Source organism: Pterocles gutturalis, unplaced genomic scaffold (assembly GCF_000699245.1).
Source record: "Pterocles gutturalis isolate BGI_N339 unplaced genomic scaffold, ASM69924v1 scaffold12561, whole genome shotgun sequence".
In the NCBI taxonomy this organism is placed as follows: Eukaryota; Metazoa; Chordata; class Aves; order Pterocliformes; family Pteroclidae; genus Pterocles; species Pterocles gutturalis.
In genome coordinates, this window is record NW_010097934.1 from 59,796 (window position 1) to 80,589 (window position 20,794).

General features: G+C 41.2%; 1 protein-coding gene across 1 annotated transcript; it reads left to right on the forward strand.

Annotated features, from left to right (window-relative positions):
• Window positions 1–1,298: 1,298 nt before the first annotated feature.
• Window positions 1,299–19,879, forward strand: AQP1 (aquaporin 1 (Colton blood group)). Its single transcript, XM_010087171.1, has 4 exons — window positions 1,299–1,787; window positions 17,471–17,635; window positions 18,037–18,117; window positions 19,562–19,879. Exons 1-4 carry the CDS (start codon window positions 1,398–1,400, stop codon window positions 19,739–19,741), a joined length of 816 nt encoding a protein of 271 aa, XP_010085473.1. The 5' UTR covers window positions 1,299–1,397; the 3' UTR covers window positions 19,742–19,879.
• Window positions 19,880–20,794: the final 915 nt, after the last annotated feature.

Sequence of the window (20,794 nt, forward strand, 5' to 3'; positions counted from 1 at the left end):
TTTTAAATACACATCTTGTGCCTGGGGAGTGTGTTTCTGCCTCTGGATCAGCTTTTGCATAGTTTGAAGTCAGAGCAAACCCCCTGATTTAAAGACAGAGGTACCACCAGCTGCTAAAGCAGGCAGAGATCTGATAACACAGGGGTTAGTCTGAGGCATGGAGTTCTGCTGCGATAAAACCGGAGGCACTTAGACCTTTTGCTCCGAAGAGACGCTCTGGCACTGCCAGGACATTCATTTTGTCTGCAAAATCAAGTATGTAATTTCCCTTCTCCGTCGCTCTCCCCGTCTGTCTCTGTCTCTGGCCAGCGCCGCGGCTCGATGGCAGCAGCCAGTCTCCCTGGTGACAGCCAGGACAGGCGACCTTCGGCGGAGCAGCGTGAGATACGCTTTCGCTGCAGGACATGGGCTAGGAAACCCTCAAATTGGCTTTTTTCCTGCCGGTCAGAAGGAGTGTGGGAGAGAAAGCCTGGGGAAATGTTGAGATGCTTTTGTGCTTCAAAGAAAAAAAGTGAAGAAATTAAGTAAATTTAAAAAAAAAAATTAAAAACCACCCCAAACAAACAGCCCCAAATCATCTTAGCATCCAAGTTGAATCCACATAAAGCTTCCAGCTTACACACAGTATTATGGCAGATTTATACAGTGGTGACAGAGGTTAAAAGTGATCACCCCCATCCATCAGTTAACACCGGCTCGTGTGAGCCTGTGTAAATACGTGTGTTTGTCCATACAGCCGTCAGGAAACAAGTTCAAGTCTCCACAGAGCCGGCAGAAGAGACATTTCTACCTGTTTTCCAGTGAAACAGAGGTACTTACATCTCCAGAGCGGGCATTTAGTTGTCAGTTTTATTTACTACTTTCGGATGTCATCCGCCGCTGGTGCAGCTGAGTGTCAGTAACTCACCAGCCTGCACCAGATAACTTTGGTTTTTTGTTTCAGTCCGGCTCAGGACAGAAATCCCCTAAAAGCTTTCACTCCCATCCGTGTGCTGAATGATGATACAGGAGGTAAAGAAGTGAGAGTAAAATTCCACAGGCACTCCTAAAGACTTTTCAAAGGATTTTAAAAAGCCTCTTAAAAGCAGCAGCAGAGATCGAATGCTGCAAAGTGAGGGGGAAAGAAAAAAAAAAAAAAAAAAAAAGGAAGAAAAAACTTTGGCAGGCATGCAGTGTCTTACATCAATCTAGCAGTCAGCATCTATGTAGACGTTCTTTCCTCCTTTTGTGCAACACCCCTTCCCTCCTACAGACCACCCAAAGCCCTATAAATAATCCAAGGGCTGCATTTTTTCTCCAGATTTCTCTTCAGACCTCAAAGGAAAAATATCAGGGAAGAGAAGGGAGAGAGGGAGAAGGGAACGTGAGGAGGGGAGAGAGAAAGAGAGAGAGGAAAGATGGCTAGTGAATTCAAAAAGAAAATGTTCTGGAGGGCAGTGGTGGCTGAGTTCCTTGCCATGAGCCTTTTTATTTTTATCAGCATTGGCTCGGCTTTGGGCTTTAGCTTCCCGGTGGTGGGCAACAAAACGTCAACAAGGTCTCAGGACAACGTGAAGGTTTCGCTGGCTTTTGGGTTATCCATCGCTACCATGGCACAAAGCGTGGGCCACATCAGCGGTGCGCACCTGAACCCGGCCGTCACCCTGGGCCTCCTGCTGAGCTGCCAGATCAGCATCTTCAAGGCGCTCATGTACATCATCGCCCAGTGCCTGGGGGCCGTGGTGGCCACAGCTATTCTGTCCGGAGTCACCTCCTCTCTCCCAAACAACCTCCTGGGGCTCAACACCGTAAGTAGAAACTTTTAATTCCTCCTTCATTTTTTTTTTTTTTTTTGGATAGAAATGTAACACCTGTGGTCTGCTAACGATGTGTGCATGGGGGGTGGTGGTGGTGGTGATGGTGGTGGTGATGGTGGTGGTGATGGTGGTGACAACCTCAGGGAGCCAATTGCTTCTTGTAGCAGGGGATCCAGTCCTGACTGATCCCAGGGTGGCTCTATGTCACAGGGACAGTCCTTCCTCCCTGCTCCCTTTACAGAGCCTTAGGACATTGTGGTCGTGATCAGTTTTGCTTATGTTCAGTTCTGTACATCCAAGTGTCTGAAATATGCCTTTTGACACCAGATTAACATTAAAATCACTGGATGTTGCATGTCTGAGCCCCTTTTGTAGTTCTGAAGGTCTCAGGTAACATGCTGATTAATGTGCATATACCAACGTTGGTTTTGCTCCTACGACTGTGGTTCAACATCTAACTAATTATTTGTGTAACCTGGTGATGCCAGCAGTGGAAATGTATGGGAATAGTGATTTAGATGTGTAGCAAGAGAAACTCTATCTTGTGGTAAAGCATTACCTGTTGCATTAGGCAGAGTGCTCAGATCCTGCCTGACACAGAATCCCAGCTGCGCTTTCAGTGTGTTCCTCCTTTTGCTGTGAAAAAAAATAGGAAAAAATCTGAATTCTCAGGTGTAGACTGGAGAAAGGTGTGAGGCAGCTACATTTAACAGGGGTGCGGGTTTCAGCCCCCTCCCAGACAGGTGCTCACAGCTATTGACCATCATGCTGCATAAAAACTGCCTGGCCACAAGTCCTCCTCCTCAAAACATTGTCGTGTTGCTGTGTTACTGTGCCATAACAGAAGCAAAAAGGATAGATAAAATTTGAAAGGTGAAATCATCCCACTGCTAGAGGCAGTCCCACAGCCACAGCAGTACACAGAGTATTGCAAATAGAAATTCCCTTCTAACCACTTATTTCACAGAGTCACAGAGTGGTTTGGGTTGTCAGGGACCTTAAAGATCATCGAGTTCCAACCCCCTGCCATGGGCAGGGACACCTCCCACTAGACCACAATTTCACCAGATTCTGTTCACATCTCTTCTATGGCCCCTTTCTTGCAGAATATTCCTGACTGCAGTCTGAAACTTGAGATTGTTTGAAATCTTATGCCCATTTCAAGCTGCAGGGATATTTGGGACATAAATCCACAAATACAGTCTCTCTTCATTTAGGCAAAAGAGGATGAAAGGATCAAAAAAAATTTAAATTAATAAATAAGGTTTTTTGCATGCTGTGGCATTACAGTTAATTCAAAAAATGAGGCAGTTTTTGAAAACATAATAAAATTTGATATTAAGAAGGTGACTCCTGACAGCTTAGTGTCATCTACTCTCATTACCCTGCGGATTGACCACTTACCTCCCTTGAGCCCTGTGCCCGCAAGTATTCCACCCTGCCACCGCTTCAGAAATTTTGATGGGTTAATACAATGCATTTTGGGGAAGAAGAGCGAGTCATTTTATTAACTCCAGAAGGCTCTGGCTGTGTGTGTGATATGTGATTTTTTCCTCTGAAACCACTGGCAGAGGGAACTGCTCAACCACATGGGACAGGGTATCCACCCAAGTGGTTTCCTTGAGAGGTCCAACTGCCGTTAAACACGGGAGGTCTGGTTTTAGTAGCACTTGCATCAGGTCTTCCCCTTTTGCTTACCACAAAATGCTGATGGCTTGGCTCCTTCCTCCATCTAAAAGCCCTGAAACATTCCATTTGTAAAGGGGGTGTAGATAATCACCCCAAACTTTTCTTGCTCCTCAGTCAGTAACTCTCCGAGCTGGAAAGATATTATTCAGAGCTCTGCATGAGGGCATCTTGGAAGAGAAGAGCCAGACAGAAAAGATCAGGAAAGATCAGGAAAAATCTTTCTTTCCTGGAGAGACTACTTCATGAATCCCAAAAATTGCATGTTAGGGTGGAAGCCTTGTTCCCCCTGTCCCCCACCCAGGAACAACTCTGGAATACAATCAGATGGATTCCAAGGCATTCAAATACATTTTAGGCAAAACCAGATAGCATAAGTGTCTATCATGCCTATTTTGCAAATCTGATAACACTTTCTGTGCATGAATTATTGGATAAAGTGGTTCCTGAACACTGTGAAAAGCCCTGGTCTCAGTGCTTGTCATTGTCAAATACTCAGAATTTAATTTTTTACTCTCTCTTTCACATCCAGTTATAAGTGTTCTGGCTAGAGGAGCGGTGGGGTGACCTCCCAGGGGATGGGGAGGGCAGCAGCTGTTCTCCCTTGCAAGAAAGAACTAGAGAGGAAAATAAATCCATTCATTTCCCACTGACAAGCTGGGACTGTCTGGGGAGCAGAGGGTTGAGAGGGGAGTTGGGTCTGAGCAAAACACAGGGGAGAACAGCAGAGCTGTCTTTGTGCAAAGCTGATCACAACGGGACATATCCTGAAACCACAGCCCAGCACCAAGAGCACGCTGCCTCCTTCGGCAAATAGATGATAAGGAGAAACCACAGAGATTTGCTTTTATGTCATGCTTTTTAACCTGAGGACAAGGAAGGGAGAGACAGAGCTGGCATCCCTGCCAGGTGCTTTGTCTTCTTGCCCTTCCTGTGGAAAACGAGGTGTAGATTCACTATTGAAAAAAAAAGAATAGAAAGAAAGGGAGTGCTGCTTGTTTGACAAGGTTGGGAAGAAAGCTTGGATGTGCATGACTGTGTCCTCTGTTCTGACCCTCTCGTGCTCTCAAAGGGCTGTTTTTTTTACAGGAAAAATGTGATGGGAGCAGTTTAACGGAGTCAGTGGCTATCCGGTGTTGGATGCCTGAATTTAGATTTATTCTGCCCAGCTGTGGGTCTTGCACTGATGGGCCAATTGAGGAACCCAGGTTCCTCTCTTGTTCACAGAGGAAGGACAAAAAGTGGCACAATTCAATGGATCTAAAGGCTGAAGTAGATAGTGGGTGGGACTGCATGCCTGAACTTCGATTTACCCTGCCCAGCTGTAGGTCTTGCACTGAGGGGCCAAGTGAGGAACCCACTTCCGTAGGTTCCTCTCTAGTTCACAGAGAAGGAGAGACAAAGAGAGGTATTTCAGCCTTTGGATACACTGAATTGTCCACCAGAGACAGCCAGCTCTTCTTTGGCATGGGCTTCAGGCTTGGGAACCTCTCTGTTAAGTACCCAAAATGATGTGTGATGAGTCTGTGCCTTTCTCCTTGCCCAAAGGGAAGAAGGGAAACACCAGCAAATGAAGCAAAAAAACCATCCATGGAAGGTGCAAGGCTGAGGAGAAGGAAGGGAGAATGAAAAAGCAGGACAGTCATCTAACATGTTCAGTATTAAGGTCTGTTTTATACAAAGACAAACAAAACAGTCACATATAGAATCACACAATCACAGACTGGTTTGGGTTGGAAGGGACCTTAAAGATCATTGAATTCCAACCCCCTGCCATGGGCAGGGACACCTCCCACTAGACGGGATTGCTCTTGATCCAAACTTTGCTGAAGTCAATGGAAATAATTTTACTTATTTTGCCTGGGTTTGAATGAGACATTCTGGACAACATGCAGAGAGGTATTTAGATTACTGAATCCTTTTAAGACACTTACCTTCCCGTATATTTTAGTAGTGGTGTTTGTGCCAAGGTGAAAACTTTGAGAACTGGAAAAGACGACAGAGGAATATGCAGTGTGTTTGTTGTTCTAAAAATTTAAATATTTTTTCCTTACATCATCTTCTATCTTTGTTTTTTTTTTTTGGCAATTGGATTACTACATGCTACACATTTCCATTAGGTAAAACTGTAAGAATAGAGAATACCTCATCCAAAATAAACTCATCTGCCAGCATAGCTGGCTCTTGTCTAGTGAGGACAGATCTGTAGTTCGGATAATAGAAGAGACTTCATCACGGGCAGTTAATGACCAACAAGAGCTCAAGCAGGAAAGGCGGGTGAGAGGAAACTTCTGTAAGGTAACACAATATTTGCAGTTCAGCAATGATTATCCTGAGAACCTTTATCAAGCTTTTAAAAACATGCTGAGAAAAACTCTTTCTCTCTGGTTTTTTTTTCCTTTTTTTTTTTTTTTTGGTTGAAAATAATCAGAGTTTGTGAAAAATGCAGAGACTGCCTTAAAATTTCATAATTTCCATATTTTAGCATACTGAGTAGAGAGACAGGAAATGTGCCCCCCTAAGTCTTCAGGCTACAAATTGAAAACTATTTGAAAACTCTGCCTTGAAGTTTATAACAAAATATTTTTTTTAAAAAAAGTTACAAGTGGATCAAAAATTGTAGGCAAGGAAAACAGACCTGAAGGTAGTGTTGCTGAGGGTAGATAAAGAGAAAAGAAAAACAACCAAGAATAACAAATAGAAGGACTTGGTTTTAAAAAGCGGTCAGTGGACTGAAAAAAATGTTGTTTGTGCAACTGGCGAACTTTCTGGAAAAGCCAGAAGAGGTCTGTGGTCAGTGGATTCAGAGGTCTGGAGCATTTTCTTAAGACAGGTGAATAGTCATATAAATACCACTCCTGGACCATGGGAAGTCACCTGTTTCTGGAACACCCTCTGGATTTCCAGTGTGATTGGCTGTGTCTCTGCCACTACTGCTCCCCAAAGCTGGATCAGCTGTGGCAGAACTGGTGCACACAAGGATGCAACGTCCTTTGGTGATAAACACACAGTGGTCAACTCCAAATTCTTTCTCCAAGACAGAGTGAAACGAACCCTTTTCTGTCCTTAATTCTTCATCCAAGAGCAGCATCTGCTACTTTGAGACACCTTCCTCCCTCACCAAAGTCACAGTACAGAATGAATCCCCTTTCTGTAAGGTATCGCACTTAGCTGGATCGTGGTCCAGCAGCAGCAAAACAGCTTTGAACGCCTGTGCTGGAGATGGCTTTTGTCCTCTGCTGTGGATGTGTCCCCCAGCTCCAGCCTTAATCTGCCACTTGGGAGAGCTGAAGACTGGACAATCTCTTGTCTCCAGGAGATTGGAGCCTAGGATGAGGCATATGTGGATACTTAGTCTCTGCAGGTGTCTCATCTTATCTGTAGGACATGAGTACTGGTGCTTTTTCTCCCAAAAAATTTCCAAGACACAGAAACCTCTAGTGCAAACTTAAAATTATCCTTGCACTGGGAGTTCCCTCTCATAAAGTTGAGGCTTGCCATTCAGCTTTTAATGGTGTGTGTGGGTCAGAAATAACTTTTTAATGCTTTATCAAATCTTTCCCATCCTTTAGAAAGTTGCCTTAGAGGGGATCATGGACAGGAATCAGTAGACTCCCCACACTTGGTCCAAACGTGATGGTGGCCCTCTGACCATGGGGAGCAGGACTTGCATGGTTGTCCCTGATGACTCAGTGTTTACTTTGTGATTTCCCTCTTGCTTTGTGTCCGCACCCTATGAGTCTGTTCTCCTTCAACCTCAAATTATACAAAGTCGGGCTGAGTTGGAAGAACTTCCAAAATAAACCGAGAGCTTGACAGTCTGAGTGGACAACTAAGTGATGCTGCTTTTCCTCTGAGTCAGTATGGAAAATTGGAGCTCCAGAGGTGCCGCTGGATGGACGAGACAAGCAGCTGAGCTCCTGACTTCTAGTACTTGTTAAAAATCCTCGGTGCAAATTATATACTGTGCCTTTCTCAAGTTTCAGTACAATGAGCTTCATTCTCCTTGCCACTGCCCTCTACCCTCCCTGGTTTCGAGCCAGCGTAGGGCTTCTCCTGCCAACCTTGCCCGTGCGGGGATATCTACGTGCTTAAGCACTCGAGCTTCGACAAGGGACCAGAAGTCATTGCATTTTTAGAGGGAGCAAAATGGTTCCTGTACATAAGGTTAGTCCAGGATTTTTATTTCTCAACAAAGAGCGCCACAACAATAGCTCATTATTCAATTTCAATTTTTGCAGCAGCAGTCTTTTATGGCATGCCAGCATTGTATTGAACCGCATCAGGCCAGGGAGGTGGAACGCAGGAAAGGCACCTGCTCAAAACTGACCATAGCCTTGGCTATGTGTGTTCACACAGTGACAGCAGAAACATCTGCGCTGAGATGTAAACCTGACGGTTATCGCACATCCTCCAGAATGTTTGGGTCTAGCAGGGCTTATGGCTCTAAACCTTATCTCAGGTCTCAGAAGTTCTTATTCCTATTTCTAGGAAGATTTATAATAATATAGCTATATCCTGAGCTTTGGACAGAAAGCACACAGGGATGCAGCAGCATGATCATTTCTGACACAGAAATGACCATCCACCTGCACACCAGTCTTCTGGCGCTCGGAGAGAGTGGTTCAAGTGGGTTTTGTACCGTGAACTGGGTCCACATCCAGAGGATCCAAGGATGACTGGTGCATAGTCTGAAAAAAAAAAAACTTGTCTGCAAGCCTCAGATTAGAGGTCCTCTTTAAATACAAATGATAGAAATTGATGAAAGGGATGCACAAAGAGTTGTAAAATAATGAGTTGCAATACACCTGAAAACATTATTAATTCAGTAGATCGGTTAATATTGTCATTCAAATGGAGTCATGCTGGGATTTTTTGGAAAATAATTTTTTTTCTGTGTTTGACTAGCTGTCAAACTAAGGAGGATTAAGTATGAAAGATAAGGAAATTCATTTTGCCACCAACCTTCCTGACTGGGGAATAAACGGTTAAAATTGTTTTCCTTTCTTTAGCATTCTATGTATTGTGCCATTTGTATTTGGATATTTTGTGCACATGTATATATACACCTAAACATATACTCACACACCAGAGGCAGACAGAGAGAAAGATTCTTCAGATGAGGTAAACCCAAATTTCATTTCCCAATTTAAATTAACCAGAAAATTTTTTAAAAGTCCCTATTAGTGGGTGTTGATTCTAAACCAAGATCTGACATGGCAAGAACCACAGCCTGAGAACAAATGGAAATTTCCACAGCAAATGTGAGAATTAATATTATGGATCTCTTCTGGTTAAATTGATGCAACGGTAAAACAACATACAAGTCATTGTAGCAGAGCTCATGTACTTCAGCAGATAATTTCAGCCTTCAGGTGAGTCGAGAATAATATTTCTTTAGTCAGAGAATCCTAAAAAATGTCACTACCTAGACTGTATATAACTACCCTTAACAGAAGTGGGTTTAAAACAAGGATATTAAACCACATCATAAGTACTAAAGGAAGAAAAAATAGCCCTTGAAAAATTTCCTGTTTGTCTCAAGAGGAAATTGCCTGTTTTCTTTAGAGCAGTAGTACATTTTTGCTTATTTGTCATTCTCTAGCTTAATTGAGAGAATTCAATAACAGAAAGATCTTTATCTGGTATCACAGTTTAAAATGTCAAAGAAATATTCATTCTTTAAAAAATCTCTATTCCAGAGTTAGGGAAACCAGATCAAATTATTGTGCTCGTGCTCAACTTCATAGGTAGCAAACTATCTGCAATTTTTGTGTCTGAATTTCTCAGTTTCTGTATTTCTCTGTCTTTAAATAGTTTTCTCTTTATTACCAACATATGGAGACAGAGGCACCCTTTTCATTGTGGGCTGATGCAGTACATGGCACAATGAGACCTCATGGTCTGTGGCTGTGCTCCTCAGTACCTCCAGATTAATGTTAATACCAATATATATTAACACCAATATATTAATACCAATAGAAGCAAACCTCCTGGAGGTTTTTCTGGCCTGGTTGGGAGCAGTATGTGGTCCTGTGTATTTATTAATGTACAACCTGATGGTAAAATACTGTTCTTTCTGACACCCAGAGCCAATGCTGGTGTTTAGCTGCTGCATCACTATTGAAGTCAATGAGATCTGAGGCTAAGGAAAAGCATCAACTTTTTAAACCAAATATACGGGGCCTGACATGCATCCTGAAGGGGACTCTATAAACAGCAGGAGGGCAAAAATGTATTCTGAAATCTCTGCAAGGAGTTTTTCCTTTGGTATTTGAAGACTGGAAAGGGGCAAAGAAATCCTCTGTGTACTTTCCTGGTAGAGTCCTGTGCATCCCTTCTCCAGGAACCGCTGAGAGGTATCACATAAAACCCAACTTTTCCAGGTTCTTGATGGTAATTCTGTGCTAAGTGAAGTCAATGAATGCTTTCAAAGCAGAACTGTGGCACGTGTTTCCTTACACATATAGACACAACTTCTCCTGAGGTTATTGATGACTGTATTTGGACTGAGGAATGAATAAAGTCAGGTTTGGCCCATTTTCCTTGCTTTGATAAGAATTCTTGCTTGATGAACAAAGTGGAGAAATGAAGGAACTGGAATTGTTCCACTAATTCCAGAAATATATTGCACGTATTCAGAGGTGTTTTCTAACTTCATGGAAATGCCAAATCTTCAATGCTCTGCACCAGAATGACTGTATGAACCACCTCAGACTTGGAAAGTTTTAAAACTTCACAGGTTTGCTGGAGTGTTTGTCTAGAAGTATAAAATGAATATCACTTTGGTGCAATGGCCAACAAGCATACAGTGAGGTTTCAGTAAATCCAGCTAGTTGTTCCAGTATCAACATAGAAAGGAAGGTTTTATTAGGCTCAAGATTTAGATATACTTGAAATTCCCCGTTGAAAAACCATGTCCTTCAGGGCTGACAATACAGGAGATCATAAATAGTTCACTGGTATAAATAAGTACTTCAAAAGTGTTACCGAAAATGAACTATTTACTTGGGGTTTGCTGGGTAAAGAAAAGAAAAAACAACTCACCATTCCTCATCCTCTGAATAAAAGTTATTTATTTCTCGGCAGCAAGATTAAAAAAAAAAAAAATAAATTTCCCCAAAGCAACTTTCCCAGAGGCACATCAAAAACTAAAATTGTAAATGAGACAAGTGGTCTGTCTGTAACTGTTTGTGCTAAATGGATGTCCTATACAATAATTGACTTTTGCTGACTGTCACTGGCCTCACACGTAAACTTTATGTGCTCTGGTTTAATACTAATGAAACCATCACTCTTCTCTTTGTAGTATATCAGACTGCTACAACACAAAGCCCTGGCTAGTTTCTCATCAGCCTCAAGACAGGGTGGGAGGAGGGAGGTTAGTCTTGGTTCCTGGAGGGTGTCTGCTGTCCAAAGAATGGAAAATATGATTTGTGCTTTGGGAATTGAATGAGTCCCCTTTAGAGCGCTTAAGGCTGTATTTATAGGAAGGATAATCTAGAAGGGGACAATATGTTTTGTCCGTAGGTTCTGCTGAATGCTTCTATTGTTGATCTAGGACATGATCCAAAGCTAATTCTTTGCCTCATAAGCAGCTTCTTCGGAGTGCTCCTGTTGCATAATTTTAAGTGAAACTCTTTAGATCTTTGCCGGTCTCTTAGGAAAGAAATGAGACTTTTGTACTCTCTGAATCCCTGACACTCAAATAATGGGTATAGAAACATCCATTTCAGAGTCATACTTGTTAAATAGCAAGGAGAGAAGAGAATAACTGCAGTTATTAGCTGAGGATAAGGTCTCTGAATACATTTTGACTGTGAGTTAAAGGAAGGTTTATAGCTATGGAGATCTAGGACTGACTTCCAGACAGAAGTAAGGTATATTATCAAGTTATTTTAATGACTGACTTGGAGCTGAAAGAATGAAAAGAGTCAGACAAAATGACAGGCCAGAGAGTGGAAGATGGCTTTGAGGGAAGCAGAGAGATTAATTTCTGAGATTACATTTGAAGAACATTGTATTGAAGAACTTTGCCCAGATAAACACTTAAATGATAGGTAGTTGGTATAAAGCAGCATAATTAATATTTCCAGTGTGGGATGAAGAGGACATGAAGCATTTAAACTAATGCAAAAAGGTTTCCTTATTAAGAAAAATAAGGAAAATAAAAGAAAGTTTAAGCTACAGGAAGAATATGTAGTAAGACAGTGAGATGGCCTTTTTTTGAATAGTTAGACAGTGATACAACCAGAGAAGTGTATTCAAATTTGCTTGAATAAAATGGTCAAAGTCTTCCTTTAAGAAAAAAGTCTGCCAAGGTAGAGATGAGATAATAATTTGGAATGCCAAAAACAGCATTCCTGGTGCAAATATCTAGCTGTATATTTGAATTCAACACACACAGAAAGAGAGCTGTCTGATATAAAGATATTATTTACTGAAGCACAACTCTTTATATTGCTAGATTTTATGGGGACAGGAGAATATAGTTCTTCTCTCAGCATGAATATTAACACTTTAATAAAAGCCAATATGCTTATAGTCAATCCCCAACATGCTGCTTGTTATGTACCAGTCATGCTATTGCTGGGGTTCTGCAAAAGCTGCCTTACCCAGGGGATGGCTGGGACATACACAAGAGAGAAGTCCCAGTGATCAGTGATGTTCTATGTGTCACTAAATGGTTGTGGTTTAACTTTTGTCTGAAATCTCAGAAACTGAAAAAACATCAGCCAGCATGGCTTGCAGTGAAGTGTTTCATAAGAATGGAGAAAACTGACATTCCTCTACTGAAAAACAGACTTCAACATTTTAGGGGACTGTTATTTAAGGAACAACGAGAAACTAATCCCCATTATATGAAAGTGAGCTGGACCCTAGAAGGTACAATCCACAGCTGAGGGTTTGTTGGATGAGAGGGAGCATAGCACCACGTGATGAAACCACCTTGCATAACAAACTGTCTTATCCATATAACGGGAAACAGCTTTGAACCTGATATACTTTTATTCCTAATGAGAAAAATATGAAGCCACTAGAGAAGTACACAGTCAGGTTTACCTTGGGCCAGATTAATTTCCTGTCCCCATTTCTCATCTGAAGGCAGACAACTAATAAATATCCTGCTCTAAAAAGAAATACAAAAGGAAAGAAAACATAACATTAATTTGCCCATATTACTGCTTGGAGCTGTGGAAGTCAGGCAGCTAAACATGGCAGTTAAGGGCACTTCTGAGAAACAAGCTTCCGTAGTTCCCGTCTCCTGTCTGACGTCGTGGAGAAATGGAAACAATGTGATGGCTACTCATTTCCTAAGAACAAAAAACAGGTGTTCTTCTCAATGAGTTACTCTCATGGTCATGACTAGATAATGATTTTCCATTAATTTTGCCCTTGGGTTTAATAGTCCTCATTTGATTATATTACATGTCTTTTGGCTCACTCTCCTATAGGGACTATATCTATGCGGAGCCTTGACGGTGATCGATCCATCAGCTGTGTCTCCACTGTCTGCACATGTCACCAGCTGTTTCCAGACATTAACTCAGCCAAGCCAGAGCAGCATTGAGGCAATTCCGTCCCAGACATTCCCACAGGAAGAACCTTTCCAAAGAACCGACGTCTTTGATAATTCATTATCTTATTCATTATCTTCTGATAACTCATGCTGGAAGGGATGTCAGGAGATCTCTAGTCCAACCTCTTGGCCAAAGCAGAGTCAGCACTGAACTCAAACCAGATTGCTGGTTTGCATTACTAGATAAAGCAAAACTTTGAATGGGGAATAGATATTTTGCCTCATCCCTACATCCAGTAATGGAAAGCAGAGGGGTTCGGCATGCCTCAAGTGCTTCCTTCGCTTCCAACCAGTTGCAGTTCAGCAGCTTTCTGAATGAGATACAATTTCCATAAATTTACTGAATTCCAGTGGATTTTCTTCCAGAAACTTGTTCAAATTCATGAGGAACTCAGGTAAGAATACTAACATTGGGACTCAGCTCAGAGAAGGATAAACCTCTCTTGAGGTGTCTATATCTAGGCTTCTGCTTGTGGTCCAGGTGCAATTACAGTCAAGATAATTACTCAGAGAAAGCTAATGCAGGTGAGAGAGTGGTTCAGCTGATCAATATATGTGTCTACACAGAACTCTCAGCTCTTGCCAATGATGTAACCCATTTCTTGGGTATGTTTGTGGTGCTTCTGCTGTCAAAATAGTGATGTAGAAATGAAGTTTAGTAGAACAGTTCATGTGAACAAAAAAGAAGTCTGGATCGACTCCCATGGTGTGGGAAACTATTGGAGATGAACATGGGCTTGTGTATTTTATTTTACTACCTCAGAGTACATTTGGTTCCTTAAAGCACTGAATCCTCTCTTCAAGCCTCACAAGTCGGAAGCATGAAAAGGTCAGGGAGTTGCTGTGCTGTTCCCTGCCCGCTGACTTGTTTGCTGTTGCCTTAATTACCATCACCTAAAATCCAGAGCATGTGAGAGTTATTGGACTGAGATGAGAAGTCAGAGGTTTCCCCACAGATAAATGAAGGGCAAATGCAGTGTCAGCCTACATACCCTGCCCACGTACTTTGCTGTCACTGCTGGGAAGCAGCCTACCAATGCAAGGAAAAGAGTCATTTCAGTGTGGGTACTGGGAAAGGAGCCCTTCACCCCAACCCTACAGGAGAGATGACTGGGTCTTATGTTTCAAGGTATTATTCTATTTATTTAAGAACCATAGACATGGTTACCTTATATTCTGGATATTTGCAGCAGCAGAATGCTAGATGTTAAGAGCAGTGTTTGATTTTTGCCTTTGTTTTATTGGCAGCCTCAGACAGTCAGGTCTCTAACACATCGTGTCCCTTGGAACTAGATTCAGACCAAGCTCCAGGCAGCCCTGACCTTACCAGTGGCTGAAGTTTCTGGAGTCAGGTATTCTAGAAATATTCAAGCTTTCCTTAAAAAAATCAGAATAATGCATGGAAAATACAACTCGAGGGTAACCAGCTCATGTTGGTCATGCCTACCTGGTTCCGTCAAGGGCTTAAACCAGCAGATTTAAAAGGTGCAACATGTTTTATATTGCGTTGTTAGCTAGGTAACTCTTGCAAATCCCCTGAGACTAGGGATTGTATAAACTTAAGTACACACACAAGTTTTATGCACATTTTAACTTGAAGCTAGGAAATACACCTTCCTACTACCCGTGTTATTCTTTGGCTGGGGTGTGGTTAGGGTGGTGAAGAATCGTGGCCTTCCATGGGCTGCTGTTTCCTGGAGGGTCCAGGTTCCTGTTGTATTGACGTTGTAGCTCTGACATGCAGGCGAACAGCAAACCTCTGTGATGCTGCACTTCTGTACAGCAGATCCACAGACCACAACAAAGCAGAACATCCAAGGTTTGCCTTGATTTGCCTCCTGTTGGAACATGGCCCAGAGTCCTTGCTCTCACAGTGGAATCTTACGTCCCTGTCAGCTTGCGTAAAATTACATGCTAGAGGAAAGCAAAAGGTTTCCTATGATATTTCCAGGTTTTCTTTGATTCCACACAGCCCATCAATAAGTGTTGATTAGCAGGGAATAACCTCCAGTCACGTCAGCTGTAGGATGTGTTTTCCTGGAGGGAAAGGAAGAATGTGATTTCCGCCTCTTAAAGATAAGAATTATCACAGGTTTTAAAGGCACAATTTTTCTCTTACTGTTTTTTTTCTTTTATGGAAGCCCTTCAAACGAAGTGAAAGACTAATGGCAGGTCAGTGTTCAATCGCTTGAAATGCCAAGGCCTTTTCAAATACTAACATCAATGCGTCAGACCTCATGTCTAGATAGTCTAGGGTTTAACAGTTGCCTTATGACAGAAGAGAATTTAGCTTCTTACCTTTTAATTTTGACCATTTGGCCCTCCAAATGTGGGCTAGGATTTTCCAGAGTCTATAATCCAGATTCTTGAAGTGATTCTATTACTTTTTACATCAATAAGATGCATTTAAATCCTAATTTGTTGAGAGCTACAAATCCCATTGTCTCTGCAGCCAGAGAAAGTAATTATTTTTAAAAGGGAATGACAAAAGTAATAGACTATTAATTTAATGATGTGTCAGGCATTCAGGATGAATTTCTGCCATTTTTACTGCCAGCATATCTGTATATGTTTATGTCAGACTTGCATTTTGCATATGTAAGTCCTGTTAATGTTGCAGGTTTCAGTAACTGATATAACTTTTTACTGTATGGATGCCAAAGGAACCAAAATGCCAACCCTTTCAACTGGAATTCACTTCTGCCCATGGATAAACTGCTTCTAACTCAAGGAATGTCAGTCCTCTGTATTAAAGAACAAGATATAAAAATATATTATTAGTGCCTCAGATTGGAAGATCCTAGAAATCAATATATTTTCACTGGTTTTAATGTAGCTAATCAGAATTATGCAGGCTGAAGACTCAGTCAATTATTTTTCAGTGCTTAGGAATTTGATATTATGCTGCTTGGTTACAGAGAAGAAACAAGAAAAGTGAATAGCAAAGGCAGAGAATGAAAGAGTTCAGCTAAACATCTTTAAGTTTTAAGGTTATTCAAATATTAGTTTTGAGGAAATTAGAGCGTAAAACCGCAAAACCAGACTTAAAGCACGATTTCCCATAAGTTCATTGTTCTGGACAGGTCATAATAACATTTAATTATGTTGTTGTCATGTATGACCTAGCAATCTTTAATGCAGAGGCTATGACAGATGAGATAACCCACTGATAGCACTATTTTTGAGTGTAAGTTTTGCAGAGTTTGTTTCCTACTGAGTCACTCACATTCTCAGTTTCTCTGGCCTGTGTCCAAGCTCATGTTTCATCCTTTCTGTTCAATGTAGATATTTCTACTTAACACCAAGTTACTCAGCTCAGATATAGGCTTGTCTTGTCTTAACTAAAATACCACTGAGTATAGCAATTAGAAGCAGAATTCAACACTTGTTATAACACTGAACAGTTAAGCTCCATGGTTTCTAGTTAAGCACAAGTTTCTAACAGCACTCCTGAAATATGACAGCGTTTCTACTGTATTATATTTGTTTATGTGAATTACTGCGGTTTCAATATGTTCTTCAGCATTTACATTAATAAGAAACTCTACTGATGTCATGATTAAGAATGCAGTTAGAATATGGACAAGGAGTAATGGGTATAAGCTAAAAGAGGGTAAATTTAGACTAGACATTAGGAAGAAATTTTTCACTATGAGGGTGGTGAGGCAGTGGCCCAGGTTGCCCAGAGAAGCTGTGGATGCCCCATCCCTGGAGGGGTTCAAGGCCAGGCTGGATGAGGCTTTGAGCAACCTGGGCTAGTGGGAGGTGTCCCTGCCCATGGCAGGGGGGTGGAACTCGATGATCTTGAAGGTCCTTTCCAGACCAAACCATTCTATGATCCTATGATTCTGAGTTACAGAAAATAGGTAGTGGTGGGACAAGAGAAGAATGTGACTTGTCAGTAGCAGCGATAGGTACTTGCAAGCTACCCAGAAGTATTCAGAACTTCCTCCTCCTGCCCTTGTTTGCTTAGTAATTGCTGATGAAGGCAAGCTGAGCAGTGCTTAACATGACCACAGGATCCTCATTCTCAGAAGCAATGAATAAATATCTCAAGGCACCAAACTTCACTTCTATGGGTAAACTCTACTGAAGGTGAATCTCTGGCTTATTTTTTCTCACACATTCTCATGGTGTCTAGTGGTTGAGCATTCACTTTGGCTGGATGCAGCCACCATGCAATCACGTTGAATCACCAACAACCACCTAGACTTGAGTACAGCAGTGAGTGTTTCAAAATTAATTTCCGTTCACTTTTTTTCCTGTTAAACAAAAGCAACCTGAGAAGAGAAATGGCTGTATAGGTCTGCATTCTCCTATTGAGAAAGTAGATCCTGCAAAACTTCGCTGTATTGGTTGAAGTCAGGTAGGAATATCAAGTGACACTTTCCCTCTTGTCTCCATGCAGCTTTCAGATGGAGTCAATGCAGGCCAAGGACTAGGTATCGAAATCATTGCTACCTTCCAGCTGGTGTTGTGTGTCCTTGCCACCACAGACCGGAGAAGGAATGATGTCTCAGGATCAGCACCTTTGGCCATTGGTCTCTCTGTTGCCTTGGGACATCTTCTTGCGGTAAGTTTTAGCTCTCACAGTTGGTATCTGCAATGTTGCCCCTCAGGATGGCCCAGGGAAGGCAGGAAGAATGTGGGTAGATGGTAGTTTCTTCCTTCTCCCTCCACTTCAGAGATTGACCTTGTTTTGGTGACACGCATAGTCCTTCTTTCTTGGGCCACATGGCTGCTGCAATAAGTGATGAGGTTGCACGTCTGGGAGGAGTCGCTGCAGTGGGACCAGTTTCCCCAGTGGGACAGGACAGACACATGGCAAACAGTCTTTCCCCCTTTTTCTGAGGAAGAGTGGGTGGGATGAATGAAGCTGTTGTGAGCACCCAGACCGTGCTGTAGTCTGCCACTTGCCCTCCTGTGTAATGACGATGCCACATGTTCATCACTGGTTCTTTTTCCACCTCCTAGATTGATTACACTGGTTGTGGAATAAACCCAGCCAGATCTTTTGGCTCAGCGCTGATTGCCAACAACTTTGAAAATCACTGGGTAAGTTGAATAAATTTGTTTAGCTTACAAGAGGCTCTGCATATACGTTATCTGCAAGACCAGAAACATTTGAACACATCATTAGCACTAAATTGGTAAGGTGCCCTTTAACAAAGAATAATTGCAATAAACTTTTTTTTTGTTATTTTCATTTATGTTTATTTGTTTCAAATACTTTAAACATTAAATCCTCATTGCACAGAACCCTGTATTGAGTATTTACAGTTTAAAATGAGTTTGTAAAGTGCTAGTTCCTAATCTGGTAAAACCTAATTTAGGAAGGTTCCTTATGTAGGTTTATAAAATGGAATGGATCATCCAATATTAGGAAGCTAATAAAATGTTGATCTTAAAGTTAAGTGTCTGCTTATGTGCTTTCATGAATAAGTGGTCTGGAAACACTATAAATTTTAGATTATTCCCTGTGGTTAAATGTGGTTAAAATGAGGAACTTCATGAAAATTTACTTATTTCACTAAAGTTCAGTAAAGAAGGCTGATATAAAAACCCTAAATGAGCATATGTTCTTGAATATTTAAAATGTACCTTGTTCCAACTCTCTTACTCATGATTTTGGCAGCCAATTGCATAGGCATTCATGGAAATTTAGTGGTAGTACAATGAGTTGTGAAAATTTTGGGTTTTAATGTAAAGAGTAAAACACTAAAGGAGGACACTGAGGAAATTTTGCCATTATCTCCCACTTAAGCAATCCTGTTGGGATACTAAGGTTATGTAACTAAGCTAGTAACTAGTATTTCCAGAATTTAATAGAAAAATTATTTTCCTTTGTACAGTGAGAAGGAGATAGAGGTAATAATTCATATTAAACCACTGATATTGCTGAATAAAATAAAACGTTTTCAGACTCAGGAGCTCTTTGGCCATGCAAACCCTTCAAAATCTTCTGTTATTTTTAATAAAATCAACCCGTCTATTAAAATACTTTTATTACCTCTACCTCCAAACTTTACTTGCCTTAAGTGATTAGATAAGTACAATTACAGCAATATCATTAGCTAAACAGCAGCTAGTAGCAAATTAAACCCCTAATTGGGTCCTCACTAAATGTTACTTTCTAATTCACCTATTACTGAAAATTGGTGGAAGAATGGAATCTAGTACCCTTGTTGCTTTTAAAAATTTTGCCCCCCTGCCAAGCCAAATCCATCTGGAGTAACAGAGATGTTTTACCAGTAGACACCTAATTCTAGATATCAGAACTTGACAATATAGAGTTATTAATCTCTGGGTCTATTGCCAACTCATGATGAGAAATTCCTTGTTCCTTGACATGTGGTTAAGTAAATATTCAGGTGACAACCTGTAATTTTAATGTTTTCACTGTAAATGTTGTGGTGAAAATCCTCAGAGAAGATTTTTCAAAACAGCTTCGAATGCAGTAATACCCGATGTATTAACTGGCCTTGGAACTGTGTTTCAGATCTTCTGGGTTGGCCCAATCATTGGAGGAGCAAGCGCTGCCCTGATTTACGACTTCATCCTGGCTCCCAGAAGCAGCGACCTGACTGACCGCATGAAGGTGTGGACCAGCGGCCAAGTAGAAGAATATGATCTGGAAGGAGATGATATGAACTCCCGGGTTGAAATGAAGCCAAAATAAAGAAGGACAAGGAAAAAAGAAAAGAAAAAAAAAAAAAAAAGCACATTGGTTTTTGAAGATTTTATCAGTGTTATAGACTTTTTGTAAACCAGCAAGCAGTACTTTGTTTTTTTCATTCAGTATGGTTTTCCATTTTTTACCCCCAATCTTAATAGCATTTTTGTATGTGGGGTTTTTCAATTGCTAAGTCTACAGACCAAGAAGCAATTAGACATTTTTGTGTGAGCTAAATAAATTGGGCTGAAATTTAACCCATCCCACACCACCACCAGGTTTTCTGGTGTATTTAGCGCGGGTGGTTCTCCCAGCACATCACTCAGTAATGATAAGTAGTTCAAAGGACCAGTCTGTTTGCTGAAAGAATAGTTACCCAGGACAGAGAACTGTCTGTACCAGTAATGGGGACCTTGTACCGGAAAAAAACATTTACACAAATATGCAAGGCTGGTATCTAATGCCAGTGGTGCAGGTGAAAAACTATCTCAAATCATTGCCCAAAAGCATATGGTGGAAGGAAAGGTCACTAAAAATTACTCGTTATGTAGAATTAACCATAATTTTCTAAATGATTGATAATCTCTCAGAAAGAAGGCCGGAAAAGTTCATCAGGGCAAGAATCTCCAGAGTCCCAGCATCCATTTAGATTTTTAAGTGGTTCATTCTGCCTGAACCTGCATCCAGCTTCTTCTGAGGAGAGAGAATATATGGAAAAAAACATGTATAGAGGTATTAATTCCTGGGAAGTAAAAACTAGAAGTCAAATTGGAGAGTAGTAATAACAATGGCAACAACAATAAGGTGCCAATATGTAAACAGGATCTATTGTTCCTGTGACTACTCTGCTTTTGTTCATCTTATGTAATTTCACTGTAGGTTTTAAAGCAAACCGGGGAAAAAAAGGACCCCTTTCTTCCTGACCCCATTCCAATAGCCAGTGCTGTGCCATTCAGGGACAACCAATAGATATACACACAGTGTGTTTTCTAATGAGGGACAAATCCATACCTGTGTGTAAGTCCATTTTGGGGGTTGTTGCTTTGGGTTTTATATATA